Source organism: Mirounga leonina, unplaced genomic scaffold (genome assembly GCF_011800145.1).
Source record: "Mirounga leonina isolate KUSES-001 unplaced genomic scaffold, KU_Mleo_1.0 Mir_129, whole genome shotgun sequence".
NCBI lineage: Eukaryota > Metazoa > Chordata > Mammalia > Carnivora > Phocidae > Mirounga > Mirounga leonina.
This window is the reverse complement of record NW_023270323.1, coordinates 47812178-47835167: the sequence shown is the minus strand read 5'-3', so window position 1 is coordinate 47835167 and position 22990 is coordinate 47812178. Positions and strand designations below refer to the sequence as shown.

General features: G+C 46.4%; 1 protein-coding gene across 16 annotated transcripts in view; it reads right to left on the bottom strand.

Moving 5' to 3' along the window:
* Nucleotides 1-22990, bottom strand: part of APBB2 (amyloid beta precursor protein binding family B member 2) — a 363075-nt gene that overhangs the window by 53288 nt on the left and 286797 nt on the right. For all 16 annotated transcript variants that reach the window (XM_035005075.1, XM_035005076.1, XM_035005081.1 and 13 more), the window contains 2 exons: nt 17391-17537; nt 14057-14184 (listed from right to left, as the gene is read on the bottom strand). In XM_035005075.1, coding sequence (XP_034860966.1) covers nt 14057-14184; nt 17391-17537 — 275 coding nt within the window. The remainder of the gene's footprint in view (nt 1-14056; nt 14185-17390; nt 17538-22990) is intronic.

Sequence of the window (22990 nt, the reverse complement as noted above, 5' to 3'; positions counted from 1 at the left end):
CCAAATTCTTTAAAGAGACAGTATTGACTGACTACAAAGAAAGCTATGCTCCTAAGAATATAACACTTTTGAGTAACGTCTTGGGGGTTGGTGTGCTAAGCAAAGTGTTAAAATACAGCTTTGTTCTAACTGATAGAGAGTTATCATTCAGAATCCCTAGATCAGGGTACTTCTAACCCTGCAGGCCCCAGAAATGCTGATCCTCTTCAAGTTCATTGATATGAAGCAAATAATGCATTTTATGCTCATAAAGTGTTAAGTTCCAGATAGCCCAAAGCCTTCAATAGCTAAGCTGTGTATTTGGGCCTCTCTCTGAGAGCAGGAGACATTGCAAATACTATTTCCCAAAATGATTTGTCCATGGAACTTTTTTAAAAATTAAATGACAGTTATTAAGCTGGTAGAGTGTTGCTCTATTCAAATACTTTTTGGAAAAGTTAACCAAGATCGATGTTACTCAAACTAGGATTAGCTAGTGGTAACAGATAGCATTTTAAAAGTTAAATAAATAGGGGCTGGTGGGGAGGGGGGGAAGCCAGGCTGGGGCTGGGTGAGGGGCTGCCCCCTCTCACCTCCTCCTCCCCCAGGAGAAAGGGCAGCTCTGTCCCCCAGAGTCTTGGAGTCTGTCTGGGCAGGGGTGGAGGGTTCTAAAGAAACGGAGGGGGCAAAGTGGGGAGGGGGGAGAGGGTGAGAATGCAGACAGATTCTGGGAGCCTGAGACTTGAGAGGGACAGATGGGGAGGGTGAGCCAGGAGTGAGGTAAGACTGAGGCAGGGATGGAGAGGCTGAGAGAAGAGACAAAGAAGCACCCCCCCACCCCCCCGCACACACAAAAGTTAAAGAGTAGCAAAGAAAAAAAAAAATCAAAGAAGAGAATACAGTGAAGATGAGTATTGTATGAAATTTCTGTTAGCTAACTGTGAATGAATAAAGGCAGAGGGGGAATTAGGTCATGCCATAAGCTACGTTTCTTATGGGTTACAACAAATAGTTTGAAAGCCAGCGACAGAGAAAAACCAATGCCTATAAAAAAAAGTGGGCGTTCCCACAATAATTTTTTTAAACCTAATAACTGCCCTTGCAAAATTTATTTTCCTGTGGGTAAATGCACACAAGATCAGCAAGTTAAATAAAGCTTCCTTCAGAGTGCTGGGGCATAAGGCTCCGTAGGTTCTGCTTGTGTCCCAGAGGGAATGGTGGTTCAACAGAAGGAAGCATAAAGGTTTCATGAAGAGGCTTTAGAAAGTGAACAGGCAGGGCAGGGCAGCCCAGGGCCAAGGCTGGGTATATGCTCTCGCCCACCATGCCGGAGGACAGGCTGGGGAGGCAGAGGGCAGGGGTGGGACCACACATCCCCCCATGGAGTCCGGATTCCATCGTGTAAGCAGCGGGGGACAACATGTCTCCACCTGTCAGAAAGGTGACTTGGGTTGCAGTTGGCAGGTTATTTGGAGGGGAGTACCAGGCGACACAGAGAAAGATGGGGGTCAGGGATGGGGGTAGAGCAATGGGTGTAAGAAGTGGTAAGAAAAATTAGCCCAAACTCAGAAATAAAGGAAAAGGAGGGCTGTCAGCGTCACAGTGGGGGGCAACATCAAATAGGCCCTCCTAAGGGTTGCTCCTTTCTCTAGGACTGCGCTGTCCGCGAGGAATACAAGGCAAGCCACGGAGGTAATTTTAGTTGTAGCCACATTTTTTTTTAAGAAAAGGAAAGAGAAGCACGTGAAGTTAATTTTAGTAATATATTTTATTTGATTTCATATGTCCAAAGAATGAACCTTCAACATGTAATCAACATAAAATGTTGTTGTGAGGTATTTTACATTCTTTTTTTGCAAAATCCTGGTATGTGTTTTACACTTTATAGCACATCTCAATTCAGCCTAGTGGTATTTCAAGGGCTCAAGAGCCACTTATGATGAGCACCTACTGTCCTGGACAGCCCAGCTCCAGGGAAATGTTATCTTTGTCTGACTTACTTTTTGCTAGTGACTCAGACTCTGTGAGGTTAGCTGTTAATTTATAGAAGATTAATAAGCTGCAATTAATTTCTGCAACTTTATGCCAAAAAAAAATATCCAGATGACCCCAAAGGTGATGATTTTATTGCCAGTAGAACATTAATCAATTCTGTATCTAACTTAGCCATCTATCTTAACATTTTCTCTTCTCTGGTTGTTGTTAGGATTTTCTTTCTGGCTTTGGTTTCAGCCATTTGACTAAGATGTGCCTAGGTAGAAAGGAGTGAGTGATCGTGTGTGTATTTAATTCATCCTGCTTGAGGTTCTTTGTGACTCTTAAAAACACCTCTGCTTCCTGGTGGCTTAATTAGCCTTTTTTGAAGATTCCCAGCATTTCCTATATTCCTTTGAACTGGCTTTGGTGTCCTATTGGTTTGCTCAATCCTGAGTTAAATAAATCTTTGACATGTTACTCACTGTATATTTTTAAAATTATATTTAAGACAGCCTTATTGAGGTACATAAAACATACAATAAACTGGCACATACTTGAAATATATAATTTGGTAAGTTTTGACATAGGTATATACTAGTGAAACATCACCATCGTCAAGATAGTGAATAGATCTGTAACACCCAAAGATTCCTCTTGCCTCTTTATAATCCCTTGCCTTCTGTCCCTCTCCAGGTAACTGCTGACCTGTTGTCTGTCGCTATAGATAAGCTGACCTTGCATTTTTTCGAATTTTATATAAATTAAATCATATAGTATATATACTCTTTTTTTGCGGGGGAGGGTCTGGCTTCTTTCACTCAGCACAATTCTTTTTAGATTCAGCCATGTACTTATACATATCAGTGATTCCTTTGTGTGTGTGTATGTGCCAGTGAAATGATTTACTGACCTAATGAGCCTACAAAAATAATCTCAAATGGCTGGTATCTCATTGTGGTTGTGATTTGGATTTCCCCGATGCTGAGTGATATTAAGCATTTTTTCACGTGACTGTTGGCCATTTGTATGTCTTCTTTGGAGAAATGTCTGTTCATGTCTTCTGCCCGTTTCTTAACTGGATTTTTTGTTTTTTGGGTGTTGAGTTTGATAAGTTCTTTATAGATTTTGGATACCAGCCCTTTATCTGACAAGACATTTACAAATACCTTCTCCCATTCTGTCAGTTGTGTTTTAGTTCAGTTGACTGTTTCCTTTGCTGTGCAAAAGCTTTTTGTTTTGATGAGGTCACAACAGTTCATTTTTGCTTTTGCTTTCCTTGCCTGTAGTTGATTCCTTTTTATTGCTGAGGGGATATTTGTTGTATGGATACACCATAATTTGTTTATCTATTCACCTGCTGCTGGATATTTGAATTGTTCCAGTTTCAGTTCTTACTTACTGCACATACGAAAGCCTCTGTTTAACTTTCTGAAAATTATACTTGGATTTAAGTACTAAGGAGATAGAATCATTAGGGCATGACCACTCCCGGCAGGTAGGGAAGGTAAGAGGACCCCAAGTTGTTGACTCATGCAGCTGATGGCTGAGCCATAACGACAGTGGACTCAGCAGAGTTGAGTGAATGGATGCATGCATGCATACACATGGAAACAAGTGAATGAACGCGTGAACCTAGAAAATAGAGGAGTAAGAATAACTCTGAAAATGGGGCTGGGTGTGTGGATGACACTCTCAGTTCTGACCATGTTGAGTTGAACAGATTTGGTTTGGTATTCCAGCAAATGCATCATGACCCGCTCCATGCTGGGCTGGGCAGCTCAGGGCCCATGAGCTCTGCTGAAGAACGATCTCCAACAGGCCAGGGCGCTCTGTGTAGAAACAATGAGCTCTTGCCAATGCAGCTGGAGCCATTCATCTAAAGGGGCAGATGTGGCGACACCGGATGGCGACCTGGCCTAGAGAAGCAATCACCTGCAGAGAGAGAGGCAGCCCGTGCCCAGCTGCTTTCGACCCCTGGCCGCCTTCCTCCCCATCCCTCGACCAGTCTGTTCTCCATGTCGGCAAGCCCCCTACTCCTTAGAGCCTATAATTGTGCATCCCCACACCCCAACCTCCCCACCCCAGGACTTTCAAACATCTCTTCCCCTTTGACATGTTTCCGGTGTAAAATAACGGACTGAATGACAACATTTTCTAGGTTTTATTTTTCCTATTCCCTCTCCCTGCCGCCCGACTCCTCCAGATACGTGAGCGGCGCTACATCCAGTCTGTCACCCATGCTGTGTTCTTTTATTTATAGTCCAAACGATTGTTCCCACATTCAGGGAGATTGAGCCTTTCTGTTCTGAGCAAACTATCTGGCTCACTTATTTATATTCAGCCTAAAGTCTGATTTAGTATTTCCACTCTCTGGCCCCATGTCCCTGCCAACCTGACTCTGCTCCTGGGACGTTTTACCCTCAGAAGAAGGGTCCTTGCTCCAGGGCCCTGAGTTTGTGTTGTTTTTTTTTTAAGATTTTATTTATTTATTTGACAGAGAGCGGGAGAGAAAGCGAGAGAAAGCACAAGCAGGGAGGCAGCAAACGGAGAGGGAGCTGAGCAGGGAGCCCGATGCGGGGCTCAATCCCAGGACCCTGGGATCATGACCTCAACCGATGGCAGCCACTTAACCAACTGAGCCACCTACGTGCCCCCTGAGTTTAATTATTAATTCCAGTTTTTGATTCCCTGTCTCTTGTTCTCTTTTCTAAAGAGCAGTTCCCTAGCGTACCCTTTGGAAAAGAATTTCCAGTTGAAGTTATATAAAGAAACGTAGGACCCGGTGCCTGCACCCACAGGCTGTGTGCCGTTAGGGGAAAAGCAGGGAACAGAACTTGACTGTCTTCTAGGCGAAAGACAGAGGCTGGTGAGCAGGAGGAGAGCAGGAACCTGGGTCCCAGCAGGAAGCGGGGGTGCAGCTCATGCAGACATGTGTGTGACAGCAGGAAGTCTCTGAACCCACTGCTCATTACAGGATAATTTTCATCCATGCTCACTTTTCTAAGAAATAACTCCACCGGAGCGCCTGGGTGACACAGTTGGTTGAGTGACTGCCTTCGGCTCAGGTCATGATCCTGGAGTCCCGGGATCGAGTCCCGCATCGGGCTCCCTGCTCCGCGGGGGGTCTGCTTCTCCCTCTGACCCTCCCCCGTCTCATGTGCTCTCTCTCATTCTCTCTCTCTCAAATAAATAAATAAAATCTTTAAAAAAAAAAAAAGAAAGAAAGAACTCCACCAAACACAATCCATTCCCAGGATTTAATTCAAAGCTGTGATATTTAAACACCAAGTCTGGCTTAATAAGAGAGCTAGAAGACCAGAAAGCCATGGGTTGTGGGGAGTGTCTAAACATCAAGGTTAGCCTTTCAGGAGGCTTCACCTCATCAGTCAAGACTCCCAGGAAACCAATATGGGACAAATTTTCGATATTTAAAGACAAAATGATGCTAACTTCCCACGTATTTAAATTCCTCCTAATTTTTTTTTTTAAAGATTTATTTGAGGGAGGGGAGGGGCAAAGGGAGAGGGAGAGAAAGAAGCTCAAGCAGACTCTGCACTGAGCACGGTGCTGATGTGGGGCTTGATCTCACGACCCTGATATCATGACATGAGCCAAAAGCAAAGGTCGGATGCTCAACTGACTGAGCCACCCAAGCGCCCCCTCTTAATTTTTTATAATAGGTTACAGTTGGCCCAGGGCAATATTTTAAGGAAATATTACTATCTCAATAAAAACAATACTACTGGGGGCAATGCATGACACCTCTATGAAAGCACCTCCACATCCCTGCCATCCTGACAACGACCCCCACTCCAGGTGCAGAATCGGGGACACTAAGAGTCCCCCAACATCAGTGCAAGGGAAGACCCATGATTAAATTGCATATGGTGGAATTCCTACTCCAGTACTGCTCCTCTTGACCGACTCTAGCTCTCAAAAACTTGACATTATTGTAGGAGGTGAGAACGCTTGAGTCCCCCCTGATGTTTTCTGAATCTTCTCGGCGACTGACTGGGCTACTGTGATATTGTAATAGAAGAAGAAATAGATATTTCGTTTTTGTCCTGGTTCCTGGCACAAAACTCCTAAAACCCATGTAATTTCCTGAATGACAGGAGCATCTTTTGTTATGGTATCTGGCCTTAGTCCTTGGTTTCCGACACAAGAACTTTTAAAACCTTCCTAATCTCCAGAGTGTACGGTTCTGTACGCTAATGATATGGCTGGTCACCAGAAAGACCAAGGTGTGAATAAAGGGCTGAACTTTCAGCCCCACTCCCAACTCTAGGGAGAGGACAGGGCTGGAGATTGAGTTAATCACCAATGGCCAATGATTTAAGCTATCATACCTACATGATGGAACTCCCATAAAAGAAACCTAAACTACACGGCTTAGACAGCTTCCGGGTTGGTAAATGCATCCAAGGCACTAGGAGGGTCATGTGTCTCAAACTTTCCAGGGACAGAAGCTCAAAGTCCTGTGATCACAATGCTTCTGGATCTCACCCTATATGCCTCTTTATCTGGCTGTTCATGTGTATCCTTCATAATCAACTGGGAGTAAATAAAGTATTTCCCTGAGTTCTGTGAGCCATTCTAGCAAATTACCAAACCTGAGAAGGGGTGGTGGGAACCTCTCAACTATAGCTGGCAGGTCAGGAGTAGATGAGTGCCCTCCAGTTGCGACTGGCTTCTGGAGTCGGGGCAGTCTGGAGGGGCTCAGCCCCTGACTTGGGGGGAATGTACTACTCCAGGTGGTTAGAGTCAGAGTTGAATTCAATTGTAGGACACTCAGAACTGGTATCTGCGGAGAACTGGAGAATTGCTTGGTGTGAAAAAACCACACATTTGGCATCAGAAGTGTTCTGTGAGTAGTTGTAACAGATCATAGGCACTACATTATATTCTCAATCACTGAGTTTACCACAAAGCCAAAAATCTCTGATGATTACATTTGAGTCAAAGGGTTCAATGTGATGACTTGTGTATGAAAAGCAGTGACTGCCCGTTCATCTGCAGTAACAATAGTCTTCTACAAATTTATCAACCACCTAATCATTTATGGAGCACGGACAATATGCTAGAAACCAAGCTAGGCTCTGGGTCATAATAGTTACAACTTGCTCTGCTCTGTAAGATACTAATTCATCTTTATGTGGGTTGTTAGGCTATTTCTCCACTAAAACTACTCTTCGTTCTCTTCTTGGAATGCTCCAAGTATTCCAAGAAGATCACAGTGCTTTGAGGACTGACACAGAGAATTAGTGAAGCCAACCATGACTGATCACCCTCAGGCTGCATCCAGAAAGGCCCATTCTTCATCCGGCTTGGGACTCAGGGAAAGCGTGAGATGAAAGTTGTTCAGGGATCATCACTAGAATTTTCTATCCTCTCTTGACAGGACAACCTCAAGCCCCCACCTCACTGGCTGATGTTGAAACATGCGTATGAGAAATGATGGATTATGCACTGGACCAGTTAGCAAAACAGATGACGCGTTCCTGAGAAGCAATCATTGTCTTCAACTGGACAGCACCGCCATGACAGATCTGCTCGAAAATGCCCTCACACATTCCTTGAGGGAATCTTTTCTTGGACAGTCACTTACAATGTCTCTTCTTAAAGGTTATTCTAAGCTGAAAGTATTAGCAAGCATCCCAGCATGATTAATAGAAGGAAAGGAAGCCATTTCTAAAGAGATAAAATATAACTACAGTGTAAGTCAGCAGAATGGTCAAGTAAATCCCGGTGCCTCTGCTTATCATGGGGCTGTATTAAAAAGAAATTAACCCTTGAGGTCAAGATAATACTATGGCAGAAGGAGAGAATTATTGCTTTCCCTGAAGGCTTTTCTCCCTGAGGCAAGACAGCACATACCCCAGATTAAACTTCCATCAGCAGATCTTGGAATTCCATCAATCTTTCATTACGGTCTAGCTCAGAGAACCCTCTGACCAGATGTCATTGGGAAGCTCTCCACCCTCCCTACGGAGAGACCCTCCAATTACTCCCCGGGAAAGACACAACAGCCAAGGGAAAAGAGAGATAACTTTCAGATTAGCTCAAAAAACCAAGAGGCCCACTCTTTCTAAATCCCTGTCACCTAGAACAGAACGGCCCTTTATCACTGACAATGGCTACCAATTGAGGAAGGAAGCCGCCTTGGCCCAAGTGCTGCCCTCGCCCACGGTGTGATGGAGCTGAACAGACAGAACAGCCACCACACTCACCTGCGAGCTCTCAAGAGCTCTCTGGAACGCCCTCCCTGCGGTAGATGTGCCTTCTGTGTGGGAGGGGCTGCCTCCTTTAGCCGGCGCTAATTCAATTTAAGGCTCAAGGGAAGGTGTAGGCTGGAGACAGAAACCACTCCAGAGAGCTGAACAAAGAGAATAACATATAAAGAATTGTAAGTAGGTAATTAACAAGGCAAAAAGGAAAGAAAGAAACAGGAAGATGGAGGCAACATGCAAGGGGAGGCAGGGGACTGCGACCTACAGGGTTGACGGAACGAAGCACAGAAGGCGGAGGTGATTCGTCTTCAGACCCCATCAGAATGCTGCTTGTGTCCCCTCTTCTGTTTCAGGAGTAGTTGGTTTTCACTTGGCGATCGCCAGCCCAGCTCCATTTCCCAAAGTCCCTTGCAGCTAGCTGGGTGTGGCCAATACAATGTGAATGGAATGTGTGAACCCATGTGACATGTGCAAGTCCTAGGTCGTCTTTCAACTTAGAGACAAGTCCCCTGGCCTGATCCGACGAGGACGACACTGGAGGGATGGCCCAGCCACAACCCAGAAGGAGCCTGAGCCTGCCTGGCACAGGGCTGTGCTGGGAGACAGGACTGCTCGTTGCAGACTGCTACAGGAGACCATGTCTCCAGTGTTTCAGATAATGGGCTTGAGAACCCCTGGTGCAGCAGTCCAGCCATACCCTATCTGATACACAGAGGGTCAGCTCTAGGAACAGTATCAGGACTGGCAATGCTTGTGGGTACCCCAAGGAATGCTGGTAGAACTGGGGTACAGGTAGGGAAGGAGAGACAGTCAGAAAGGACCTTGCCTTTCTTACAACAACCTCCTACGGCAGCCACAAAGATCCTGATTCTGCTCTGCATGTATTACCACTCTATTGCTCTTTCTCTAGAGGGGAGGAGGGCATCCTGGGTCCCTTACAGCCAGGTCTCTATTCTTCATTTTCTAAACAACCCGCTAAAGATACAAAGCACATTCCTAGCTCAAAGCTGTACAAAAAGGGGTCTCACGGCCACAGTTTGCTTTCAATTCACAACTGTGGTCTTTTTTTATTATTTTTTTTATTTTTAAAGATTTTTATTTATTTATTTGAGAGAGAGGCACAAACAGGGGGAACAGCAGAGGGAGACAGAAGCAGGCTCCCCACTAAGCAGGGAGCCTGACGCGGGGCTCATCCCAGGACCCTGGGATCATGACCTGAGCTAAAGGCAGACACTTAACGACTGAGCCACTCAGGCACCCCCACAACTGTGGTCTTATCTCTTTAATTAAGAAGCCAGATCTCTAAGGACAGGGACCAGGCCATGGCGCTCAAGGGCCTCCCTGCTGACCCCCGGTTATTTTAGATCATCTGTCATCTCTTGTCAGGATTAACAGACAAGCCTCCTATTTGGACAGATGAGAATCTCAGGAGTCTGGTCTTTGCCCTGTCAGAACCAGAAGGCTCATCTAAGGTAAGTTCCACCCTCTGTCTTTAGTTTCCTAATCTCTAAAAAAGAGGTTGGGAGAGATTGGTATTAAACTGCTTTCTCTTTTCCTTTCTTTTTTAAGATTTTATTTATTTGAGAGAGAGAGTGCACACACAAGCAGGGGGGAGGGACAGAGGGAAAGGGAGAAGCAGACTCCCTGCTGAGCAGGGAGCCTGACACAGGGCTCAATCCCAGGACCCCGGGATCATGACCTGAGCTGAAGGCAGACGCTTAACCAACTTAGTCACCCAGGCTCCCCTAAGCAGTGTTTTCGAAAGAAATCAAAAGACAACAACGGCAGGAAAACAAGAGCAAGAACTATGTGTAACAACAGTCTTCTAAAACAACTTAAACATGGTCTTGGTGGCCAAGTCCAGGGGACTATCCTAAGAAATGAGAACAGGAAAAAAATTCAGTGTACTTGAAATCCACTATATTCTTCAGATAAAGGTTCTCCGAGATCTTGACCAGATAAAGCAATTATGTCAAAGATAAACTCACTTGGAAAATTATGAATAATCTATCACACCATTTTTATTAGAAATTATTCATCAAAAATAAAAAAGAAATGTATAAAACATTCTCTAGAAAGAGTGGTGTTGCGGTAACTATAAGCGTCAATAGTAACATTTAACCCGAGAAAGTACTTTTTATAATGCATTTGTGCCCGATGGCCGTGGTAGCTGCTATTAATTATGAAGGGATTTTATCTTCATTCTAGCAGGCCCCATAGGTCTCCATTTTTTAATAGTTATTTATTAAAAGTAATTCCAATTTTTCTTAAAAACAGACAGCAATCTAGTATGCATTAACTGACCAGAGCAGCGGTTTCCAAAGTGTGTTCCATGTGACTACATTTCCATGAAGGAAAGGGCCCCAGTGAATATCAGCACATGAAAACCTCTAGGAGGGTCCAGAGTAAAGGGGCCTGTTGCACTCTGTTTAACCCAGTTTTCCAAATGACCCTAGAATCTCTTTTTTTTTCCCCTCAAGGAAAGCGTATGAACGTCTTACTTCATTAGTGCCCCATGGAACACTGCCATGGAAGTCACTCAGGAAAATGCCACTTCCGGGGTCTAAAACCCTCTGACTGCACCCCCCACCCACTTTCCTTTCTCACGGGAAACAGATGGAATCAGCAGATACTACTGCATGTTGGCAACGTACACAGGGATCTGTGTGCCCAGATCCTTCCCAGTAGACGGGTCCATATCTGCCACAAGGGGAGCGGAGAGTCCCTGTTAAAAGTCCCCTATGTTCAGAAATCAGTATGGGGTGTTACAGCCAGATACCCTCCTCACCCAAAGTAAACTCTCCCCATAAGCAATTTCTTCAGAGCAAATCAAAACCACTTGAATGCCTTCAGATAGTGCTAAACCCAAAATAACTATAAATTCTGAAATTACTTCGAGCCTCTGGTATACGTACTTTCCTTCTTCATGTGAACCACCTCAAGAAATCCCCTAAGAGCCCCAGCAAACTAATACACTGCCCTGCTTTGATTTTCTGCATACACCTGACACCACTAACTGACAAGCAGATTATTACAAGGTTAGAGGGGAAGAAAGAAAATGGAATCTCGGGAGCGCCTGCTTGCAAAGCATCAAGCAGAGGGTCAGGTCCATGGTCATGTAAGGGACTAGCACTGGCATTATCAGGAAAGTGGTTATCTCGATATTCACCGGAGGAGAACACACAGCCCGAGTTCCAAGGACTGTGCCTCCTGAGTTATAAATCAAATCAACAAGTCTTTGCTGGGCACCTACAGGACTGGGCTGGATATGTTAAGGGCTGCATTCGTCACACTGTCTTTTCCTCACATTTCATTAAACATATCTTTTCAGAATTCAGAGAGAGAAAGAAAGAGAGGGAAAAAAAAAGAAATCCCCTAAGAGATTCCATTTTCTCAGTAAGGAAAGTTACAAAGGAATGCAAAATGGGCTCATTTTTGCAAGCAAAATGAAATGCTTTTATGTTTTATTCATGCAAAGTGAAAACCCCTTTCCTTTGCAGCATTACAAATTGAATTTGCTCTTGTAAATTGCTGTTAAAAAAAAAAAAGAATCAAAGCAAAAGAAAGTTAAAAAAAAAAAAAAAGCAGGAATACAAACGCCCCTTCTTCTAGGGAAGGGAAAACTCAGGGGACCAATGGGGAGAAACAGAACCTTTCACTGGCAAATGTACTTTTTTAAATTTATTGCTTCCAAAAGCAATCCAACTCCAGGACCCCCCAAACCAATGCAGGAACTTGAGGTCCTGACAGCCATTGTGGAACCCTGAGGGAATTTCTAAATTATACTTACCTGTTAACACTGAGTAAGAGTAAGAAGTGGTTTGAAAAACATGGTTAACCCAGCCCACATTTCAAAAACATAAGCAAGGTAATGTAACCGAATTTACATTGCTGTCACTGGGGGGCAGCGGTGGGGGGCTCTTCTTGCCTTGTAGGATAACTGAACTCATGAGGAACAGCCCCTCATCCCCTGTATCAAATGATCAACTGTCTCCGAAACCTCCCTGAGGTCTGACCCCTCCCATATTCACCCTGTCTTTGAAAGAAAGCCATGTAATTAGCTGTAGCTGCTCATGTATGTTCCCTCCACGAATCAAGAGCTAACATTCATTAGGCATTCGCCACGTCTCCATCACTGTACCAGTTACGATACACACACAAAAGCGCATATATACACATGCCTTGTGGTCCCTCTTATGAGCCCCATTTCACAGATGAGAGAAACTGAGGCTCAGAGCTTGGATAATTTTGTCAGCTGGAGTTTGAATCCTTTGCTCTCTGAACTTGTGGCATTTGGCCTCACTTTAAAAAACTGGGTAGCATGAAAATGTCACCAGTGAAATCTGCTCACAGCCTAACCTTAAGAAAACACAACCCCATCTAGTTGTACATGTACATAATGATCCTCACCGTGGCTCCTGCCTTAAAAACAACCCTGGGGGCCACGGACCAGGGAAAGACTGAGCATCTTACATCCTTTCATTAAGACTAAACATTTCTAATGATGAGCAAACATCATCATGAGGTATTTTCCTTGTAAAATTCATCAATTCATGTCAACTCATCAACTGCAGCGCTACAGTTTTGCCAAGCAAGTGAATGACAGGTGTGTACGCATAAATTACCCACTCATCCCGCCCCCCCCGCCACCGCCCACCCCCCGTGCACCTGGCCCAACTGCCACCGCGTTCATCACTCTGTGACAGAAGCTCAAAGACACAACTGTGCTCCCAGGAAGGTTCATCCAATCAGAGGTCAGAAGACACTTCAGCTTTCTCTTTTGCAGATCGTTTCTTATGCCTGGTTATAGCAAAAATGCTTGTTCTGAGACTGAGAAGTGCGTAACCATTTTTTCTTTCTGGTTTGGGACTTGGAACTGCATCAGAAGACTACCGAACCCACAGATGCCCAGCCCTGGTAGCCAAAGGCTGGGTGGGATAAGCCAAGGCAGAGCCCCCAAGAGAGGATCTCATGACCCAATAAACCAGAATGCCCAGGAATGGAACCACAAGCCCAGCAGGGTCAGCTTTCTCTCGTCTGGGATTTTTACCTCCTTTTGTCCATTTTCAACAAAGCAATAACTAATTATCCTATACCTGATCCCTAAATGCTAGGAGATCCTTGGGTACTTTGGGAGTTGCCAAAGATGGGCTATAATTTAAGAGCTAAATGCATTCAACGTAGCCCAATTACTTAACAATGGTATCCAAGGATGATGTCTGCAATAGCCGTCACTTCATTATTTAGAATATATATGTATTTGAACTTCCTTATTTCCAGTCATCCTGGAGAACAGATAATTCAGCACACGTCTAAGAAGCACTTGCTGTAAATAACAAATTTTCAGTAGAATTTCAGAGAAACACACACCGAACGGAAGGAATCTTGACGTGACTGGGCATTTCAAATGGTAACGAAGTTTGGCTGACCCCAAACCCCAGAACTTCCTGCTCACCGTGTTTAATGATCTAAAGCTTGTGGCGCAACCTCTCCCTTCAAGCAAGCCCTCTAGGAAGGAAGCACCACTAGGAGGGCTTCTGAAATGGCCAAGATGAACCCAGACTGCAGAGAAGAGGCAAAAAGAAGGGCAGGGGTCCAGAGAGCCTGGGTGAGTTGGCAACTGAGATGAGCAGCATGAGCAGGGGGAGAAATACGCAGAACTCGAAGACAGGATCCAGAGCTGACAACAGGTCTGAGGTTCAGAAACCCTGAAGGGAGGGTTTAGGAGGCAAGGAGAGAGATGTGCTTTCCTTTTTTACATTTCTAAGGACAGTCTATCGTCCCCTTTGATATTCAGTGATGGGCAACAACAGCGAGACGACGCTTCAGTGCTGAGGTGACAGGTGACGGCAGCACCCCCGGGTACTCACCGGCCATTGTCGCGGCCCACGCCCCACACTCGGATGCTGGCGATGGGCTGAGAGTGGAGCACAGTGCGGTCCATGGGGTCCACCAGGCTGAGCGTGTCGTTCTCCAGGATCAGGTACATGTCTTTCCCCTGGGAGTCAACGAGAAAACAGGCTCTCTTCCTCAGGAATCTATGCTTGGTGACACAATTATCTAGGGACATCATTGCAATGGTCAAAGGAAGCCACCCTTTGAGTCTGTAATTTGTTTTCCTAAGAGGGCAACATCCTCTCCTGAGTAAAATATGCATAAATCTTTCGTATGCCTCATACTTACCTAGTTCCTCTCTCCCTCTCCACACCGTCTGAATTGTGTCCCCAGCCTGCCTTCTGGTCGGCTCTTGTTTTTAATTATTTACAATTCTGAATCTTGGCTCTGAGAAAAAAGGCTAATGGGTGGTTCCCTGGAGAATCTGGTCTTTCACTAACGCCAAGCCTGTCATTCTCATCACCTGTGTCTCCGTCCCTTCCTCTCTGGCCAGACCCTACCAGGCCTGCCCTTGACGGCCTTCCCCCAACCACGACCATTCCATCCCTTCTTGGCGTTGACAGCACTTCACATCTAGGTGATTTGGCTGACCAATCGCAGGTGCACTTGTGACTCGCTTGGTAGTACGACAGCTAACATTTCTAGAACTTGATCACATCTCAGATGTTATGCCTCGGGCTTGGGGCACACTGTTCGCGATCCTTCCAACTTGCCCTGAGAGACTGGTGTGTTATTATCTCCAATTAACAGGGAGGGAAACTGAGGCTTCAAGGTTAGGCAACTTGCTCCAGAAGCTGGGAGGCCTTGAGCGACAAGGGCACTACCGTAATACCGATGCAGGGGGAGACCGAGGCTTCTCATCGCTTGCATTGCTCCTGTCTCCCCACATGGGCGGCTCTTTGGGGGCAAGAACGTTAGACTATTCAACTTTATTCTTGTTGGACTTCCTCGGGCATAATTTGAGAAATTATTAAACATCTGCTGTTCACTAAGGGACGCTGTCTCCTTTCTTCCAGCCTCAGGTGAGGCCAGCCGCTTGGCGGTCTTCAGGAGATGCAAGATCGCTGAGCCCCGGAGAGCTGGGAACGGGGGAGGGGGCAGGTCCCAGGTCCTGCTGGTGGCAAGCAGGTGATGCGCTTTGGGAGAACTGATGGCTGTTTGGGAGAACTGATAGATGTCTGGTGCCTCCTCCCCTCTCTCTGCCCTCCCCCAGGAATGAAGCATTGACCGCAGCCTAAGAGACCTTCCGCCAGGCCCGCTAGTGAGCGGCCCCCAGGACAACTCCCACCTGGTCACCACCACCCCATCTCCGTGCAGCTGCTTCATGGCAAACACCCTGCAGACACTAACAGACTTTGAAAGCCTCTGTTCTCACGCTTTACGGGATGTCACCCACTGGGAGGCCTGGTCCCCCTCACTGAGCAGGGTGTTGTGTTTCCTTTGGGCTAACTCTGCTTAGAAACCCCCACCGGTCCTCCCAAAGGTCACAGAGACTGTCTTCATGGGTTAACTCGACTGACCCTCCCTGCATTGTTGGGCAGAACCAACGACGACGTCCAGCGGGCAGTCTAACATGAGAATGGCTGGGTGAGCGTGGCGTGTCCCTGAACGAAAATACGGCGTGGCTCCTGCAGACTCATTCAGCACATACACGTCTTCCCAGGCTCATCCTATCGCTTTTCCCATCAACACACCGCAGCTCCTGGTTGACCACCGTAAAGTCTTGCCAATCGGTTTTTGTTACCAAAACAGCGACGCTGACGCAGCTATCATCTACAGATGAGACACGCATCTGACGGTCATGGCTTTATTTTCAGTTAGCCACTCAACAGACATTTAAGGAGTTGTGCTGGATGTGGTGGGGCATGGCAAAAAGGCAGAGCTCCCCACCCTCAGTGTTGAGCTCTACTTTGTACACCATGAGCCAGAAGCACTCACTGCCTGAAGAATTTATTGTTCAGAAGAAGGAAGAATTGAGAAAAATAGGAGCGGCTTAGTGGGGCTAACTAGGTGGGAAGACACAGAGGATTTTCAGGCATGGCTGCCCCCTCGCCCTATATCCCCATACAAAGTTCTCGCTCCTGTAGGTATCCTGCCAATTGGAGATTCCTTTAGAATCTTACTAAGCTCTTCTAAGTACCTGGTGGCAAGTACTTGGTGGTATTCATCAGCCATTCACACGTTAGTATGAATTACGCCAACCTTTCTTCTAAATCCTAGCTGAGATTTGTTCTTTTGGTGGGAGAGTATTTTGACTGAAGGAGAGAGAAGGCAGGTAGATAATCTGGTGGGAAAGACATGTCTGGGTATTTGGGTGGGAGGTGGGAAGTAATGCAGTGAAAGCATGGTAAAGGCAGATACCAAACAGACGTCGTTTTCTTAGACAGGAGAAGATTCTTCCTTCTTTCTCCCCGTGCTTGAGATCTAAAAGTCTGGATGGTAATGCAGCTCAGCCCGATTCTAAGGTACATAGACTCTTCCATGGGAAGCCTTGGGAACCTCCCTCCCTCCCATTACGACAGTGCTGCTCGGGGCTTCAAAGAGCCCCACGCAAGAGCTGCCAATGCTCTGTATGAAGTGGGCAAGGTTCGAGAGCAGGGGGCTCACGTAGCACGCACTATTTCAAGACGCTTTCGAAATACCTGTTCTATTGGTCTCAGAGCATGGCAGGCATGTAGCTTTTCTTATTTGACATGATTTTTATATGAACTGGGTATTTTTACTTATTACTTTCCTTTCTGAAATGACGTCAACTAACATTTCAAAGCAGAATTATTTTGTTCAAAGGGAGAAAGAATATATAGTTATCAATTCTAAAAACTCAGGTATAATATTTTCAGATTATAAATAAAGCAGAATGTGTTATAAAAGGATAATGCATCAACTTTTAGAATACAAGGGACATCAGCATTTTTGTGTGTATGTGTAAGGGTCACATTCCCCTTTGAGAACATACTTTCAGAGAACATCTCCTTTCCTCCTTATATAATGGTGTGTCCAGTTTTACATGCAAGTTTGGGGGTTTCTGGACCCTAGCACCCATCCATACATCCCTGGGACTTGGGGATACCCGGTCAGACCCTGTCGTGTAGACATGGACAAATGTTCTCTCCCAGGGCCCAGTTCTCACCGGGATCTGGCAGAGTGAACAGATAAATCAAAGGGTACACCACGCCCACCCTACCTGTCTTTCTGGGGAAATGCACCCGATAAATTCCCTCAGTAGCACATCTCGCAGAGCTCTGGGGTGCGCAAAGCACAGCAGAGTGTGAGCGAGCCTGCCGTTAATTCTTTCCACGTGTTACTCACCTCTCCCCAGATGCCGACTGTGTCCCGGATGTCATTTTTGCAGTAAGAAAGCTGCCTGATACAGTTGTTGACTGCAACGCTACTTTTGCCAGGGGCGAGGTCCTCCTCTGCCATTTCCACCCATCCCAGAGAGCGCACAGCGAAACACTGCAAGACAAAGCACAGGGCATGAAGGCGCGCACTGACCGAGGCCGAGCTCCACCGACTTACCAAGATCCCCTGCCGGGTATGCCTAATGCATCTGCAATCACTACATAATGGCCCGATCATCGAATCCAGCAAACGAATCCTCTATTGCTAGAAAATTAAATTGTGACTGCCTTTTGCTATTTTTTTTTAAGATTTTATTTATTCATTTGAGACACAGAGATACAGAGAGAGAGAGAGCATGAGCAGGGGGGAGAGGCAGAGGGAGAGGGAGAAGCAGGCTCCCCACTAAGCCAGGAGCCCGATTTGGGCCTCGATCCCAGGATCCTGGGATCATGACCTGAGCAGAAGGCAGATGCTTAACGACTGAGCCACCCAGGCGCCCCCTGCCTTTTGCTCTTAAAAAAATGTAGTGATGGGGCGCCTGGGTGGCGCAGTTGGTTAAGCATGTGCCTTTGGCTTGGGTCCTGCGATTGAGCCCCACATCAGGCTCCCTGCTCAGCACAGAGCCTGCTTCTCCCTCTCCCTTGGCCACTCCCCCTGCTTGCGCTCTCTTTCTCTCTCTCTCTCTGTTAAATAAATAAATAACATCTTTAAAAAATGTAGTGATAAATACCTTCTTGCCTACTTTTCTGTATATGTGTGTGTGTGTTCAGATTTTTTTCTTGGAGTAGATTACTAGAAGTAGAATTACAGGGCTAATGAGTATGAGGATTTTTAAGCTCCTTTATCTATGATAAGGCAGGTTTTTTTTTTTTTAAATAGTAAGAAATGCAACACCCATGAGATCTGCTATGTGTTAAACACCCAGAAAAAGACAATGGGAGAGAGAAAGAATTAAATACATGTTTGGCACTTGTTTCTAATAATGATGAAGCAAAATGTATTCTCTCGTACCCAGAAATGAGGGAAGATGGGGAAAATGTGCTTTTGTGATACTAGGTCTCAGGTTCCATAGCATCTGTAATTAGCACCAAATCCTGAAAGCCTGCACAACGCACAAGCTTGCGAGACACCCTATTCTTTTATCCTTTCGAGATATTTTGATCTCACACTCCTTGCCTTCCTTTCTAAAGTTCAGTCATCTAATTGTTTCAAAATATAAAAAGTATCATATGCATGTTACAACAAGAAAAATCAAAGATGTATAAAAAAAGGGAAACTCATGGGACATGCGAGGGCTAATTCGGCCACAGATCTGCTTGCTGCCAATTGCCAGGGACGCCAGGTAGCCGGAATGGGGGTCCCTCCCAAGCTGCACAAGAGCTGAAGAAGCCGCCTACCTCCCCAGCAGGGGCAGGGCAGACAAGGGGCCACGTGTCTGCAGGGTCGGGGGAGCCGGCAGGCTGGCTCTCAGAGTTATCTTGTAAAGTTTCCAGAGTGAACTTCATAATCAGACTGATAGAGGAGGCAGTTGGCTAGACAGGAGCACTGAGCAGGGCTGGCCGGCTGTTGAAAAGGCAGAAACTGCCAACCATCTCCGGAACGCAAACAGTGGGGCAAAACCCCAGGAACATGCATCATTCTTTCCTATAACCACAGTCCTAGAGTACCCTCTGGCTTCATTATACCACATTTACATTGAGGTGTTGACCCCACCCCCTGCAGGGCATGGCTGCCCTGGCAGTTCCAACAAGGACCACATAGGGCCCAAACCTCCCCTTCCCCACCGGTGGGAGGAGTCCCTTAGGTGACGGGAGTCCCCCTCGGCCCGAGATGGCCCTCGCTCTGACCTCATAACTCATGCAAGTCTATAAACCAAGTAACCCTGACCCCCTATGAAGCAGCCACCTCTCGGCCCGCCTGCTAGCCCACCTACAGTGTCCTTTTGCTCTGAACGCTGTTAAATGCTTGCTTGCGTGAGTTTGGCTCTGAATTCCTTCTTGGCCAAACTCAAGAACCAAGCAAGGGAACAGGACTCGCCGCTAACCAAAGGAGGAAATGCTACACACCGTCCCAAAGTGACCACATTCGGTTCAGTTCAACCTCCCCTGTCTCATGCCCATGCCCCTACCGGCTGCCTCCTGCCTGAGTTGCTAACCACACTTTCAAGGGGGGAAAAAACCCCACCAAAATACCAAAGACAATCTATTTAAGGAAACAGCACACAGATCCTCCTGTCCTAGAGGGGACGCAGGGAGGTATCTGCAAAACCACCCGGAACAGAACACCAGCCCTGCGTGACGGTGGATACGATGCCTTCTACAAAGACACCAAAAAGAGAAGGTCCTTGGGACAGCCGCCAAAGCTACTCAGCACTCCGTGCCCTGAGGGAAGTTCCTGGAAGACACCCTCACGTTTCATCTGTGCCTGTGCATCTGCTGCAGGGAAACCAGCCCAAGGGGAAGAGGAGGCCCACAGGTACCAGGGCCGGCTGGGGACCCGCTGAGGGCGGCCTTGGTCAGCAGCTGGCCTGCTTCAGGCTCGGGTAGAGCACCAGGGTGGTACGGTTCAGCTCCACGGACAGGGACGGGAGCCCCGAGTAGTCCCGGTTCAGTGTCAGTGAGAACGTGTCATGGGCAAAGTCCTTGGCCAGCAGCAGACGGCCACAGTGGACACCCAGGCTCCACACCTGGCCATCAAAGGTCACCACATACCTGGCCCCGGCCACCACAGCATGGTCTGGGAAGAAGAAAGCCCAGGGCAGGTAAGATGGCTCTGCCCGCTCTGCCCGCTGCCCTGGGGGCCCTGAGCGCAGGGGGTACTCCAGGGCATCCAGAGCCTTTCTGGCCTGTGACCCCTTGGGCAGCCTACATGGGGGGGTCTATCCCCAGCTCTTCTCCACCATCTCCAGCCAAGTCGACAATAAAAAGAAAGGACTGATACAGGATTCCTTTCATACGAAGTGTCCAGAGTAGGCAAATCCATGGAGCCAGGAGGTAGACAGGTGGGAGCCAAGGACAGAGGGTGACAGCTAAGGGACAGAGGACGCTTGTGAGGTCATGAAAATGCTCTACAACTGACGGCAGTGGGGGATGTGAACCTCTGAATATATTCAAAGCCACTGAATTATATGCTTGAACTAAAAAAAAAAAAAAAAGTCTGCAGCTCTGTCCCCTTCGCCTGAGACCGAGCTGTGCTTCTCCCGATGGATATGTCAGCTCCATGCACCACAGCCCTCCTTCCCCTGTTCACGACTTCCAGGGGCTCTGCCCTAAGTGTCCCTTTCTGCCTCCTGCAGGAAGCACCGTGTAGCTCACCAACCTCCCTGCTAGTCAGTAAAAGCACAGCGCCACAACCCGCCCCAGCCTGCCATTCTGATCTTGTTACCGCCCACCTTCTAATGAAAAACTCGGCTTTCCCGCCTTCACCAAAAAAGTGTGTGGGTTGACCACACACCACCAGGCAGTTCTCAGACTGGGGGTCCTACAGTTCAGCTCAATTCTGACACTACCTGCTGACAGCATCAGATCCCACAGGTCAAGGGGCTGGTCCTACAAGACTGTACCCCGGCAACTCCCCCCTCCGACTTCAGATGCCAGTCACAAGCCCAGGTTCTAGATTGGAGGTTCCAACAACTCGCTCCCCAGCTTTGATTAATTTGCTAGAGCAGCTCACAGAACTCAGAAACATTTTACTTACTAGCTTCCACACCTGCTCCGGGCAACCCTATTCTCCCCAATCTGCATATGTTCACCATCTTTTGGGGTTCGTATGCAGGCTTCATTACAAGGGCATGATTGATCAAACCACTGGTCATTGGTGATGGAACTCAATCTCCAGCCTTCTCGCCCCTCCCCAGGAGCCCAGGGGGTGGGGGGCTGGGGGGTGGGGCTGAAAGTTCAACTCTCTAAACACCTGGTGGGGTCCACTGGTGAGCAGCCCCCAGCCTTAGGTGCTCTCCAAACATCACATTATTCACATAACAAAAGACCCTTACTCACTCTCAGCACTTAGGAAATTCCAAGGGTTTGGGGAGCTGTGAGCCAGGAACCAAAGACCAAACATATGAGAAATATATCTTAACAACTAAATACATATTTTTCTTATACATCACAGTATCACACTCCTCTAGTGCTCTCCTCCAGCGTCAAACTGGGAAACTCTCCCAGTTTGGAGAACAGGTTTATCATCCCAACCTACTTTCATAGCAGAAAAATAGCACAGCATAGTTGTATCATCTGACACAACAAACAAGACATTGTTCAAATGTCAAAGGTATTAATTCATTTACTCCTTATTTTAATCCTTTGATTATTAATAATCAAATTAATCAAATCTAATAATCAAATAGGATTATTATTTGATTATTAATAACCCTATTATTTTAAATAATTATTTGTGTGTACCCATTTTATAGGTGAGGAAAGAGAATGAAGCACAAGGCCAGTAAGTGGAGAACTCAGGGTTCTGGGCTCCCACTCTTTTTTTTTTGGTAGTTTTTAATTTTATTATGTTATACATCATTAGTTTTTGATGTAGTGATCCACGATCCATTGTTTTTGTATAACAGCCAGTGCTCCATGCAGTACGTGCCCTCCTTAATACCCATCACCAGGCTAACCAATCCCCCCTCCCCCCTCCTCTCTAAAACCCTGTTTGTTTCTCAGGTCCATAGTCTCTCATGGTTCATCTCTCCCTCCAATTCCCCCCGCCCATTTTTCCCTTCCTTCTCCTAATGTCCTCCATGTTATTCCTTATGTTCCACAAATAAGAAACCACATGATAATTGACTTTCTCTGCTTGACTTATTTCACTTAGCATAATCTCCTCCAGTCCCCTCCATGTTGATGTAAAAGTTGGGTATTCATCTTTTCTGATGGCTGAGTAATATTCCATTGTATATAGGGACCACATCTTCTTTATCCATTCATCTGTTGAAGGGCATCTTGGCTCTTTACACAGTTTGGCTATTGCGGACACTGCTGCTATGAACATTGGGGTGCATATGGCCCTTCTTTTCACTACATCTGTGTCTTTGGGGTAAATACCCAGTAGTGCAATTGCTGGGTCATAGGGTAGCTCTATTTTTAAATTTTTGAGGAACCTCCACACTGTTTTCCAAAGTGGCTGTACCAACTTGCATTCCCACCAACAGTGTAAGAGGGTTCCCCTTTCTCCACAACCTCTCCAACATTTGTTGTTTCTTTCCCTGTCCATTTTTGTCTGGGTTCCCACTCTTAACCAGTCTCTACATGCTTGAGATTTTACTGGAAGGACAGGGTCAGATGGGGCTACATCCACAAAAAGGCTCAAGAACAGTCAGCAACATTGGTATAGTTTTGAGTGTATATGGCCCAGAGCAGGGACAGCCTGGTTAAAATCTTAGCTCTGACTTACTGGTACTGTGATTTTGCCAAGTGATTTATAAAATCCCAATCTTTTTTTCATTTATAAAAATGGAAAGAAAACTCAGTGAACATTTGTTGAATGGAAAGAGCAAATGAACAGAGTGCTACAATAAATCTTAGCTGGAGTCATTAAAGGGGGGGAAATGAAAGGATATGATTTGT